General features: G+C 40.8%; 6 protein-coding genes across 7 annotated transcripts; 1 reads left to right on the top strand and 5 right to left on the bottom strand.

Moving 5' to 3' along the window:
* Positions 1 to 4633: 4633 nt before the first annotated feature.
* LOC108089363 lies at positions 4634 to 5096 on the bottom strand. The gene is made up of 2 exons (XM_017187541.1): positions 5008 to 5096; positions 4634 to 4950 (listed from the first exon to the last, which is right to left on the bottom strand). The coding sequence occupies exons 1-2, from the start codon at positions 5020 to 5022 to the stop codon at positions 4666 to 4668; spliced, it is 300 nt and encodes a 99-aa protein (XP_017043030.1). The 5' UTR covers positions 5023 to 5096; the 3' UTR covers positions 4634 to 4665.
* Positions 5097 to 5565: 469 nt separating this feature from the next.
* Positions 5566 to 6467, bottom strand: LOC108089649 (retinin). Its single transcript, XM_017188018.1, has 2 exons — positions 6365 to 6467; positions 5566 to 6299 (listed from the first exon to the last, which is right to left on the bottom strand). The coding sequence occupies exons 1-2, from the start codon at positions 6374 to 6376 to the stop codon at positions 5742 to 5744; spliced, it is 570 nt and encodes a 189-aa protein (XP_017043507.1). The 5' UTR covers positions 6377 to 6467; the 3' UTR covers positions 5566 to 5741.
* A 44-nt stretch (positions 6468 to 6511) lies between these two features.
* Positions 6512 to 7342, bottom strand: LOC108089650 (protein dpy-30 homolog). Its single transcript, XM_017188019.1, has 2 exons — positions 7058 to 7342; positions 6512 to 6962 (listed from the first exon to the last, which is right to left on the bottom strand). Exon 2 carries the CDS (start codon positions 6950 to 6952, stop codon positions 6587 to 6589), a length of 366 nt encoding a protein of 121 aa, XP_017043508.1. The 5' UTR covers positions 6953 to 6962; positions 7058 to 7342; the 3' UTR covers positions 6512 to 6586.
* A 258-nt stretch (positions 7343 to 7600) lies between these two features.
* Positions 7601 to 9081, bottom strand: LOC108089321 (trimeric intracellular cation channel type B). Of its 2 annotated transcripts, none has more exons than XM_017187498.2 (3): positions 8795 to 9081; positions 8399 to 8674; positions 7601 to 8197 (listed from the first exon to the last, which is right to left on the bottom strand). In XM_017187498.2, exons 1-3 carry the CDS (start codon positions 9079 to 9081, stop codon positions 7909 to 7911), a joined length of 852 nt encoding a protein of 283 aa, XP_017042987.1. In that variant the 3' UTR covers positions 7601 to 7908. The 2 variants fall into 2 exon arrangements, with proteins under 2 accessions (XP_017042987.1, XP_017042988.1); XM_017187499.2 differs by having other exon boundaries at positions 8399 to 8671.
* A 498-nt stretch (positions 9082 to 9579) lies between these two features.
* Positions 9580 to 10334, bottom strand: LOC108089322. The gene is made up of 2 exons (XM_017187500.2): positions 10068 to 10334; positions 9580 to 9999 (listed from the first exon to the last, which is right to left on the bottom strand). The coding sequence occupies exons 1-2, from the start codon at positions 10077 to 10079 to the stop codon at positions 9583 to 9585; spliced, it is 429 nt and encodes a 142-aa protein (XP_017042989.1). The 5' UTR covers positions 10080 to 10334; the 3' UTR covers positions 9580 to 9582.
* A 1093-nt stretch (positions 10335 to 11427) lies between these two features.
* On the top strand, positions 11428 to 12499 carry LOC108089356. The gene is made up of 2 exons (XM_017187533.1): positions 11428 to 11583; positions 12106 to 12499. The coding sequence occupies exons 1-2, from the start codon at positions 11572 to 11574 to the stop codon at positions 12373 to 12375; spliced, it is 282 nt and encodes a 93-aa protein (XP_017043022.1). The 5' UTR covers positions 11428 to 11571; the 3' UTR covers positions 12376 to 12499.
* Positions 12500 to 12675: the final 176 nt, after the last annotated feature.

Genomic DNA, 12675 nt, shown 5'->3' with positions numbered 1-12675 from the left:
TATGGCAGCTCGCTGTGAATCAAAAGTGCTTTGCGGAATTACCCGAAGTTCATAAAAATTAGAGACATTCCCCCCAACTTATTCACGATGATCACGTTCGCGTGCCACTACCTTAAATCCCGATCATTATTAAGTCGGTGTTGTGTGTGGTCAGGTCTGTTCGAGTGGCTCTCATTGTGATTCAGTGGCTCCAGTGGCTTCGACTTGTGTTACTGACCTTGGTTCGATGAGCCGGAGTCGTTTATCTAGCCGCACTTAAGTGGCGTTTTATGTTAAACATTCCAAGAAAGTTGATAATGACCAGATCTTCGAAAATTATGCTAATCACATTGATTTGCCGGAGTTGTTGGTGTTACCCGGAGGGGTTGTTTGGCAAACACCTCTCGGCAATTTGCTCGTGATTAATTCGTGGAGTTTTATCAATCAGCGTGTGGCGTAGTTTTTGACCATCGGGTTTTTTATGACTCACCCAATAGAGCACTTTGGGCTTTTCGAGCATTGTTTGAAGGAGGTGCGTCGAACCTGATTTGCATCGATTTTTAATTCCGTTAATGATAGTTTCTATTACCCTGTATTTGGGCATATGGATAAAGTAATTATTTGATAACATGCTAAAGCAAAAGAAAATTTGTAATTATTACAGGAGTTAATATTCGTAAGAAAAATTAATCAGCACAAACTCTTTTTTAGAAACTGCCTTCAAATATTGTTTACCATCTTTTTAAATAAGTTTAAAATATTAAAAACAATTATTTTTGAATGCTTAGGAAAAAGTATATAAAACTAAGAATAATTTTAAATACTCTTCTCTGCAAGCAAAGAATAATAAAGAATTAATAAACGATTTCTTGTCTTTACAATAAAATTTTTGTAACCAATTTTTTGCCTGATGTCTTCATTATAACTCAAAGATTTTTTTATTAATAGAGTAGAGTATACATAATTTCCGCTATCTGCGGCTTGAAATGATTTTCCTGATAAAAGCAATTTCGGCAGTTAGAGTAAACTTAGCGATTGGTAAATCCCAGTGGCTGATGAACTGAACTTGAACTTGGACCTCGTCGGTGACAACTAATGCCAGCTGGAGAGTTTGTAATCCGATGGGGTTACAGGTTCAGGGGCTCGTTATTGGAACTTCACTCGCGATTTGATATGTATTCATTTCTATTTATGGTGCTCTCCAACTTTTTTGCTCATTTCTTTGGCGGACTATTACAACATTTCTTGTGTTAATTATGGACAACTTGTTAATTGTTTGCCCAAACAGATTTGTGTGGGAATCGTGTTTGCTCCACTTTGTTCGCTTCCTCTGACTAAGGCACTCTCTCTTTCTCTTTCTCGATATACCTTTCTCCCTTCCTCTCTCTCACACGCAGCTTGTACCAGTTCAAGTCCAAAAGGCAAAACAATATGTATTGGCAGTGGACCAAGGTCGGACTAACGACTCCCCGACTTAGATTTGTGTCAATTGCTCAACAAGTTGAGGTCTCCCACCCACACGCACCATTTGGCCAAAAACAATTTGGCAATCTCTTTAAGCCAACCATTATGGGTTGGGTATGGATTTAGAGCTTTATCTTTAGGGGCATATAAAACCAATTGATTACTGGACATTTTTGTTATTGCTGAAAATAAATCACAAGAACAATTCAGAAGACGGTGTTTGTATTTTTCTATATATTTCAAAATTGTTTTTTTTATTATTATAATACCATACTTTAATAACTATGGAAATATGGAATTTGTTTGTATCCTAAGCTGCTATTTTTTTTTTTAAATACATTCCCATCATTATGTTTTAATTATTAAGAACAATATAGTTTACCCCGGGTGCTTTTCTATTATTTTTCTTTAATATTATTAATCTTATTTGGCATTTCCTTGTTATTTGGTTTAATTCAAAATGGTTCAATATGGTTAATAATAAATGGTGAAGAATATATACATTTTTTTAAGTGTTTACAATTGCATTTCGCCTTTTAACAGCCTCTGCAATTGTGCCATGGATTTGCCCAAAAATTCGCTGGAAAAGCCCAAGAAAACCGAACTGAAGTTTTCGGTCTCGCGTTGTTGGCCTATTCAATTCTTGATTGCTTGCCGGCTTAAACGGCTTTTGGGCCTTGGGGAAACCCCAGTCGAGTTTGTGGCCAGCATCGCTTGGCTGGATTTGCTTCGGGGCGTTGCATAACAATGCATTCGAGTGCGGTGCAGTGAGCCGGGCTTATGATTCACATTCGGAGTCGATTTGCGGTTGCTTCGATTTGCTTTTCTTCAACTGGCTGGTGTGCCTGGAATTTAAACAAGTTTTTCGCTTTTGTTTTCATCTTCGCTTCGTGTTGTGTTTTGCGAAATGGCCTGTAATAAAATCGATGCGTATGTTTAAGTTTATTGTTGGATTATTGTAATCATCATAGTTGGCCAAAACCGTCAAGGTCGTTCACCCACATTGTGTGCTATGCATTCGGATGAATGGCTATTGGCTTTAAGGGTCGAGTGAGTCATGTCGCCAACAGACAGCTGTTGCTGCCCCTTTTTCTACGTCTACTGATTATTACATAACAGTCCCGAATTATTTCACCCGCATCAAATGCTGTTGTTGCTGCCCTTTCACTGCTCTTTTACCGCTTGGCTCATTTAACACGGCTTATTGTCTTCATCTCGGCTCAAACAAATTTACCTACGAGCGGTGAGCATTTTGTGATTTAATTTGAAAAACCCCTGCTTGCCACACCGGAAAGTTGCGGAGTGCTTTGTGCCACAAAACTTCCGTTCTCCCCTGCCCCAAAATTTCGGCTGCGAGTGAAAGCCTTATCCAAAAAGTTGGCCAATAATTGCGCTTTAAGCCGAAACTTCTGGGTTACATCAAATATTTAATATGTTTCGGGGCTGGGTTCTCGGAAATCTTGATTTCTGTAGCTAGGGGTACTTAGGCTAAGTGGCTGGCCTTTTGATTCGAGCAGACGGAATTTCATTAGTCGCTTTCGGGATTTAAGTTATTAAATTTTCAGCGGATGCCCCCCAGGATGGCAGGTCCTTTTAGTGCGATGAGTCGCTGCCGAGATGACAGCATAACGATGCATTCAGCTGGCGTTTGTGATAGACAAACAAACCGATTACACAGCAGTCGAGCACCCAAATCACCCACTGTGCCAATTGAGAGATGACCAATCCATATAACCCCAATCAAGGCAAAGGAACCCGGGGAGATGTTAACCCGACTTGGCGGTGGGGAGACCTAATGGGGCTTTCATTGTCCGATTTATTGGAGGGGTCTTTTGGGAGGTCTTTTGGCTTTAAGTGGTGTGAGCCCAAAAGGCTGCTACGCTGCACTGCGAAACAAAAGCACTGATGACGATTCAGATACTGACGATAATGATAATGATGATGATGATGATATCGAGCGGTGCAGCCGAGGAAACTGCGCCTCTTTCGAATTGCATCATTGGGTTGGCTGGTTTGCCTGCAAGTGACAGGTATTGAGTGCTCGGAAAAGACAATTCACCCGATAAATCGTTCTGCCCACCTTGATGCTTTAACCTTAAGGCCGGAGCTATACATCCGGATGCTTGTGTAATCGGATAATGCTGAGCTACACTGTATGCCGTACGACAGGGTATTACTTACCTCCTTTAAGCCTTCTGCGTCATTTCGCCCAGCGGGCTGTTCACACGGCTAATTGGCATCAATAAACCCTTTTGGCGGTTGCGCAACCTGTGGGTTTTACAGCCTCCTCCGCCGGGAGTTAACCTTTGGCCTTCTCCGAGGTTCAGGGTTTTCGTTAGGCCATTGTCTCACTGAAAACTCCATTATCTCAGTGCCTAAAGGAGAGTGAATGATACATCATAGGGCTTCCATTTGTTGTCCTTCGATGGGAGACGAAGCCAGGATAATTTCACACACTGGGTGAAAGTCCTCAAACAATCCATCTCTTCGGGGAACAGAGCTGGGTTTTCGGCTACTGACCCGGGGTCATTTCCATGGAAAATTCTGGTAATCGAATGGAGAGAACAACAGCCTCCAAAGCTGTGGAAATAATGCCTAAACATTTGCGTACGACACGTCAATCATTTTTGCACAAATATAATTCAAAATAAAGTAGCTTGAAATAGAGTATGTATGCTTTAACAGTTTAAGGAAAATAGTAATGTTTCATTAAAAAATTTGATGATATTTGAATAAAATCAAAAGTCAATAATATGGTCTAAAAATTTATTATAAATATATTTTTTGTTTAATTAAAATAAGCTGCAAAGAGTTTTTAAATCTTTCAATTAAAATAATTACTATTTATGGAACATTTAAAACATTATTCAGCCAAAGCTTTCTGCCCTGCTTATGGAAATCCAATACACCCTGTCAACATCTCGAAAAACAGGATACCATAGCACTGCTTGTTTCGTGCGTTTATTTGCTCATCTGGTGACGTCAGTTGAACCATATCTGCTACCCAACACTCAATCAGAAGTGCAGCGTTGCGCGAAATCTAATTGGCAGTCGTCTCCCTTGAATCCAGTTGGGAATACCCACACAATCCCCCCCAATTCATATTCAAAACAAATTTTCTTTTAGGGTTTTTTGAATTTTATGTTTATTGTTTAAATCGAAATTGTAATAATCCAATTATTTATATTAAATCCAATTCAGGGACTCCTGCCGTGCAAAGGTTTACTTTCGGTAAAGGGTGTTGGCTCCATTGAAGAGCGGATAATTCCAGGATGGATAGTGCAGATATGTGGTCCTATAAGTAGGAGCTAAAATTGGTGTAATCCTGGGAACACGACGATGAACGATGGTGGAGCTCTGATGGGAAACCGCTGAGGGCACAGAATCCACCAGATTACCCACTTCGGTCAGAGTTGGTTGGTGGTGCAGGGTCATCAGTGGGTGGTAAATATGCAGCTCAGCTTGTCCAATTGCCAAGAGGCAAAAAAGGAGAGGAAAACATAAGTTCTATAGAAATAATTTATTAAAATATTACTTGTATAGAAACTCTTATTTTTCACTCACCAATTTTTGTGACATCTTCTTGGTTCAGTGCACTTCACTTGACTGTTGTTCGCTGGGCAGCCAATCCTCCGCTTTTATAGTCCAGCAAAAAACTGAAGATTGGAGAATGGACCAAACATTCTAAATGAGTGGTCCCAGCCCTTGAACATGAGTAGAGCTTGGGCGTTAACCCAGACCCTGTGACTGCCTAATCCTCCAGAGATCTTGATTGCACACAATCGGAGAGTCTCGGTCTCAGTCTCAGTGGAAACAGGAGGGGGCGGATGTGGCATATTTATTGTGGTCGTGGGCCGGTCTCAGTGTTTATTTTATTGATTTCCTGTCGCACCGACAACGCCCCACAACGAATCCATGCCAGACAAGTGAAAACGCAATGGGTTCATAATACGCAAAATGCAGGACAATCATTTTACATAAGATGGGTCAAGGAATAAACTTCAAGACGATACCAAGCAATGGAAAAAAATTAAGGAGACAATTTCAATAAATTTATTATTTAATTCTGTAAGTTCATAAAAGTGTTTTTAGTAATATCTCAGTATTAAAAGCCTTTTGAAATGCATTTGCGAAAACTTTATTAAGAGTACACTACAAAAGAATTCTACAGAAAATGGCAGAAGAAAGAAGACAGAGAAGAGAAAGAGTTTTGTGGGCGATCAGATCCAGAAAGGGAATTAAGAGTAGAAGTATCATAGATTTGGCGAGTTCATCTTCTTGATCTTTGGCTTGAATCCTTAGTTGCGGATGAGGACCACTCGAGGATCGGAGGCGACGGTCCACACAAGCGGTGGCTGCTGGCGAACCACTTGGGTGGTGCGCACCGCCGGAGCCACAATGGGTGTGACCAGCCGACGGTGGTCGTGCACCACCGTCTGGCTCTGATGCGAAATGGCGGTGGGCACGTGCTGCACCACCTCACCCACCTTGGCCACAGTTGGCTCCTGGATGGTCAGCACGGTGCGGAGTCCATTTCGGGCAGCCAGGATCAGAGGAAGTGGAACGGAGACGGGAATTGCAGAGGAAACCAAACGGGCATCGATGGCATCCACAGTGCCACTGGAGGATTGGGCCACCGGCTCCTCCTCCTCCTCGGATTGCTCCTCCGGTTGGCTGCCCGATGAGACTACCGATCCCGAACTGCTTTCGGCCAACTCAACCGAATCCTCGCTGGCAATGGGAATCAACTGCGAGGTTTTGGAAGTACTGAGGGCCACCAGATTCGAGGGCCACTCCAAGCTGGCCGCCTGCGAAGCTCCAGCCAAAACTAGCACAATGGCCAAGACGGGAAGGGACTGTAACACATTCATAAATATAAATTATTTAAAAAGTTTAAATTTATCTCGAAGAGGAGACTCACCAATCGAGACATTTCTCTAGACTTCCTTTGAATCCGCAAACTGACGAATGAATGATGCAGTTTGTAATCAGAAGATCAGCTTTTATAGCCCTTTAATTCAAACAAAATCTCTTCCCGCCTCGCTGCCCAATAAAATGCATCATTGGCTAAGCTAAACACCGAACCAGAAACATTTAATCAGCTCTTGATTTGAAATTTGATTGGGTTACATTTTAACATATATTAGAGAATATTCTTAGGCAGCTCGATGTCGCACTTGTGTTTATTGTAAAGCCAGAACTTCTCCAGATAATTGATGGGATCCTTTGGCATTTCGCGGGCCAATCCCAACATACCCTCCATCAGAATGGGAATCACTTCCTGTTCGAGATAGGTCCTCTTATCCGCCTCAGACTTGTAGCCCTTCGTTCGGGGACAATCCTTGAGCTCTGGATCCTCTGGCTTCCTTTCCTTCTTAGGCTTCTTCTCTGTCTTTGGCTTCTCTTTGTCCGGACAAAGGATCGATATTATGGCCGATGGATTTTTCTTGGCCGGACTCACATTTGATTTCTTGGTTTTGCGGGGACTAGCTTTTCGACTGGTTGGCATTTTGATAAGTCTGAATATGAATATTTTGAATGAATGTTAAAAATAAAGGGCAGTCAGAGGCAACTATCTTATTAAAAGTTTGATAAAGTAAAGTTCTGCACTTACGTGTAAAAATGGAAAATATATAAATAAACTTTTAGCGCGTCCTTTCAACTGTTGTGTCTAACATATTCACCTATAATAAAGTACCCTTCTTTTTACTTATAATTACTTAATAAAAAAACCGGCTTCGTTTCCTTCTTAGGCATTTTCTCTGTCTTTGGTTTCTCTTTATCCGGACAGAGGATCGATATAATGGCCGATGGATTTTTCTTGGCCGGATTCACATTTATTTTATTGGTTTTACGGGGACAAGCTTTTCGACAGGCTGACATTTTGATCGGTCGGAACTAGAGTCTATGTACTATGGTATAAAAAAGGTATGTCGGAGGTAACTATTTTATTGAAAATTTGATAAAGTAAAATTCTGCACTTACGTATAAAAATGTAATATATAAATATATTTTTAATGACACTTTTAACGGATGCTTTCAACTGTTGTGTTTAACATATTAACCTATATTGTAGTATCCTTCTTTTTACTTCTAATTGCTTAGTCATGCATAACCTTAAATTTAATTAATAGAATGCTCAGCTTATTAGTTTTCATTTGAATGTAGTACTTTATTCTCAACCAGTAATTTCACGGTACAGCTGGACGAGCACTCTGGAGCATCCATATCCATCCACTAACCCGTGGCCGTAGCCGTAACCCGGCACCTCCTCTGTCCACTCGCGGAAGCTTCTAAGCTGATTAGCATACGTAACCCGATCAAGCGGGACATCTGTTGCAGCTCTCCAATCGCTTGGCTGGACGGGCGGTAATATAAGCCGCTTAGACCGCCCCCCCATCACCACCCCCTCGAATCTGGAAGGGATGGGGATGGGGGTACGGTTGCGCAATCCCCACGAGAGCTTCAATCGAATTCCGAAAACGCCCACGTTCGCCGGGTTTCTGGATTCGGTAGGCGTTCGAAGAATTTGCCCAAATCCCTCGAGAGGCCGCCAAATAAGATGTACTGCATTTGGCGCTCCAAAAGCCAAACAAAATGGTTCGTTCGATAGGTCAATGACAGGAACTTAAGGGCTGTGGTCAACACTAAAGTGTGGATTATCAGTTGGTGGCGGTTGAGGCCCAGAATCAGGGGACTCTGGTAGATCTCCAGCATGAAGAGGAGCGAAATGAACAGCGCCAGCTTTGAGGTGCTATGGTAAGAAAACAGAAAATTAAAACAAAAAGTTTTGCTAAAAAATAACTAAACAAAAAGAAAGGAAGCTATACCTTTTCTATTAATTTTATATATTTTCATTATGAAAAATGAAAACAATTTTAGGAAATGTTCCGTTTTTGGAAAAGGCCATTTTTCTGTTTTTTGAATATGAAATAGTGTTGTCATTTTAACTTACTTGCTTAGCTTAATGTACGCCATCTGATTGTTCTGACATCTATTGATTAAAATACTCGCCACCGGCTTCAGAATCTCTGCTCCACTGCCCATTACAGTGCCCACCACCAACATGGGAACCGGAGCATTTCCGTACACCTGTCCTGCCAAGTGAACTCCCTTGTCGATGAGCTGAACCTGGCTGATTGTCGACGTTGCGGTGGCCAGGATGCGGAAGGCCATTGTGCCGGCTAAGACGTTTCCCAGTTCAAAGGGACAATAAAATATGCAGTACCTACTTGGATACAAGTTTTAGTTTATTGATAAATTAGTTAAAAGTTTAAATGAATTAATACTAATATATATAAACATTTTATTATATATTTAATTATATGTTCCAAAACCCATAATATCTCACCAGATAAAGGAGCTGAGTATAATATCCGCGGTATTGCAGAGTGGTTCCAGTGGAAGACTCCCCAAAAGCAGATTTCCCAGAATATCGCCCGAGTAGTTTACCAACAAGTTGGTCAGCCAAAAGGCAAAGGGCTGCCACTCCAGAGCCTTGTTACCACATCTCTTCAACCTTAAGGATCCTGCACTGAATCCCAGTTCGTCCCTTAGTTGGTGGGAAATCAAGGAATAGTGCAGGATGCGAAAGATTAAATGGCTGGGGAGCTGCCTTAGCATCAGCCGGGCATTCATTCCTTTTCCTCGATTTTTGAGAGTCCTTTGGTTGCGTTTTTTTTATAAAAGTCAATTAGAATTAAAAGTTTATTAACTATAAACGGAATTTGCTTATACAAAATTTTGACAAGAGAAAATTGGGTGTCTACATTTGTGTGTGTGGGTGAGTGTAAAATATAAAAACGAATAGTTTGTTAAGGGAAAAAATGTAGGACATTATGAGCTATAGGGTTTTAGAGAATCTTAAAGTATATATTATATTATACATTAATTAGGATTTATAATACTGGTATAGTTTAGTAGGCTTTAAAACTAACAATGCATGTTGACATTTTCTGTATATAACAAAAGTGTTTGATTGCGTTCTATATGAAGATTCCATTTCCTGTCTGCAGTTGCGATTGGTTTTAATGAAGTGGTCTTAACATTACACTATTTAACAAGCTATTATTTTATTAGATCATATTATTATATATGACATAACACGACTGGTTGCTTTTTTCCTTCCTAATCCGCATTCTAAACTGGTGAAAGGTTGTGATTAGTGGCCAGGCTGCGAGGTCCTGGCACCAGGGAGTCGTAGCTTATGTTCCGCACAGGCTTAATCCTGGGCAGCATCTGGTGCACCACCGGATGGGCGGCATAGGTGAGGTGGGCGGGTGTCTGGCTGGAAATGAGCGGTATCTGCTCCACCTGCTCCTCCTGGAAAAATCTCTTGACCTGCTGCTCCTCTGCTCTGTGTTGATTGATAATCCTCGCCGAGGGAACAACAAGCTGATGGGTTTGCTTTTGGGGCTGGAGGATTAGTGGCTCTGCCGAGGACAACCTGGTGAAACTCTGGTGGGAAATCGCACTGGCCAACTGACCGTTGGCATGGAGGATTGTCGTTGCTGCGTGACTGTGGCCAAAAGCCCAGGTGAATACGAGGAAAACAACCTGAGAGGAAAACAACCTGTAAAGTCAGGAAGAACTCAACACTCGCTTTTGAGGAGGAGATTACTCACTGTGATGTGCATGATGGTCACTTGAGTGGTCAACTAATTACCGTTAGACATCTGCCGCTGCCATTTATAGCTGCCACTTATAGCCGGCGGTGGTGGACGTGGCCAAGAGGACTCCTTGACCAAGGGGTCGCCCTGTCTTGTCGCAGCAAGATTTATGGGCCATTTTGTATGCAGCTAATTAATTAATCAAAAAGTACTCCGATCCGACAGCCTCTCATGAGCTGCGTGCACTTAGAGCAATAGAGCTTCCATTATTTGGTACGTACGCGCCTCCGGCTAATCGCCGAATCATATGGCCGACTGACTGGTTGACTCAACATCGCCGGATTGCCGGCGATTGTGCGAAGCCACGATGGCAACTTTAACTATTGAAACCTCAAGTGGTAAGTAAATATTTACCCCGCAGCTTTAAATACACTATTTATAAGAATTCCATGCCGGAAAATATATAATATATAAATTATATACTGATGGTTTACCCAAGTCATTGCTCTAATTCTAATAAAAATGTTGACACTTATTAATAGTAAAAAAAAAAAAAATAATAATTGTCCACATAATTTTTAAAATCTGAATTCGGAAAATATTATTAAGTTAACACTGCAACTAGGTAAATAGAATTAAAATTAGCATTTTTTCTTATCAATGAATGTATTTTTAGTACTGGATTTATATTTATGTCCTAATAGTTTTAATATTAATATTTGGTAAGATCATTAAGGTATTTAAATTTTTTGTAAAAATTTGTTTTCTGCCTTTTAAGTTCTAAAATGTGTACTGTATGTACTTTTTATCAAATTTCACAAAAATACAATTTTTTTTCGTAAACATTTTATATAATAGTTTTTGGTGAAAAGCTAACTTCTAATCATAGGCAAATACCCCGCTTGGGTATTGTAGCAGACAGAGCAAACAAGCCAACCACAGTGGTTGGTGGTGCGGTGGGCGAGGGGTGGAGGTGCGAAGTGAGAAGTGGAGTGGATCAACCTTCAGCGAGTTGCGCAGACGCGGTCGCATGTTGTAGGCTTTGTTGTTGCGGTGCTATTACTACAATATTTGCGGCGTTCGGTATTTATTTATATTTGATTTTAGTTTTTTTTTTTCGGTTTATTTCTTTACGTAAAGCTGCGTCCAAGTTGAGACACTCCCACAATTGCAAGATAACCGCGACTGCGCGCGTGTTTCCAACGCTTCGATCGCAGATCGAGCATTATTCCATGGGCTGAGTGAGTGGGGGTGTATCTATAAGTTCAATCCCTCGGCATGCTCCACGTACGCCCCTGGTTTTAGCCAGCAACTGCTCCACCGTGATTTCATGGCACAGCAATTCACACAGCACTTCAGTTTGACTTTGCCACTCGCTCCGCTTTGTGTTTGTTTCTTGAAAGGGGAACCTCCAGCTCCAATCTTCAATTCGATCCGCCCACCGCAATCGCAGTTCGACGGCGGTGTTCTCAGTGGCTTGCCGTCTCCATAATCACCAAATTAGGCTTTGATCGTTACCATGCGGCATCTGGTGAGTGGGATGGTCAATCTCCAAAAGGGTGGGTCGATTTCAGGGAATACAAGGAAGCATAAATATCCTAGAAGTGGAGAGTATCTACAAAACCATATTCTATAAATCGTGTTATAGAAGTAGTTCACAAACAAAGTTTAAAAATTGAATAAAAGTGATAGTTTTAAAACAGGAAATTAAGCCACGTAGGTATATAATTATCTGATTCAGTTTCGGTAACTAAAAACCTCTCTAAATACACACCAAGTTCTCATTTGATTTTTCGATAGTTTTTGAGAGTTGTAAGAACGAACTGGTTATACATATATGTGTTAATTTATATTAATGCTCTCACTTTTTTTTGCCGGTAAACAAGCCCATTGAGCGAAACGTAAACAGTCTGAATAAGAAATAAAACTTGATGAGATGTTTCAATATAAATAACTTTATTTTAATTTATTTCTTTTTTTTTTTCTTATAAGAAGTCGACCTACTCTGTACACCATATAATCTCTCTATTAAATCTATACTTTCAACTTTCAGATGCTTTTGGTTGTAATCTCCGTGGCTTTGGTTCTGGCCAAGCCGGCAACGGAGGCGCCTCGTCTCCTGATTGACTCTGCACCTTCGGTGGTCTCCTATCAAGGATCCTCGCAGGCTCAAACCCGCTTCGTCATCGCGCCCATGGGAAGGGCATTGGGCTACGTGGAACCCACCAACCTCAATCGAACCTTCCACACAAAAGCCACGCAGGAGGACGGTACTGGATACGAGCAACTCAATCTGAGTCCGGTTTATGTGCCTAATAGTTAGGCCATGGAGTGCCGTAGTTTAAGCTAGTTAAATGTGAAAATAAAGGCTGCGTATATACAGTATTTTGTTTCAAATTTCCTGAAAATGTCTTTCTCCTGAAAAAATTCCAAGTCTCAGAGGGCTATTTTAATATGTTAAAATTCATGTGCAACATTTTAACAAAATTACAAAAAGAAAACATTTTTTTTGAATATTTTAAACTAGTTTAAATACATTTGAAGTCATCAATTCAGTATGTAACATTATGCACATAATTTGGATATAAAAAAGTTACCCGTATAAATATTTTTTTTTGGTTTT

This window comes from Drosophila ficusphila, unplaced genomic scaffold (assembly GCF_018152265.1).
Source record: "Drosophila ficusphila isolate 14025-0441.05 unplaced genomic scaffold, ASM1815226v1 contig_286, whole genome shotgun sequence".
NCBI lineage: Eukaryota > Metazoa > Arthropoda > Insecta > Diptera > Drosophilidae > Drosophila > Drosophila ficusphila.
This window is presented reverse-complemented; position numbering and strand designations above follow the sequence as displayed.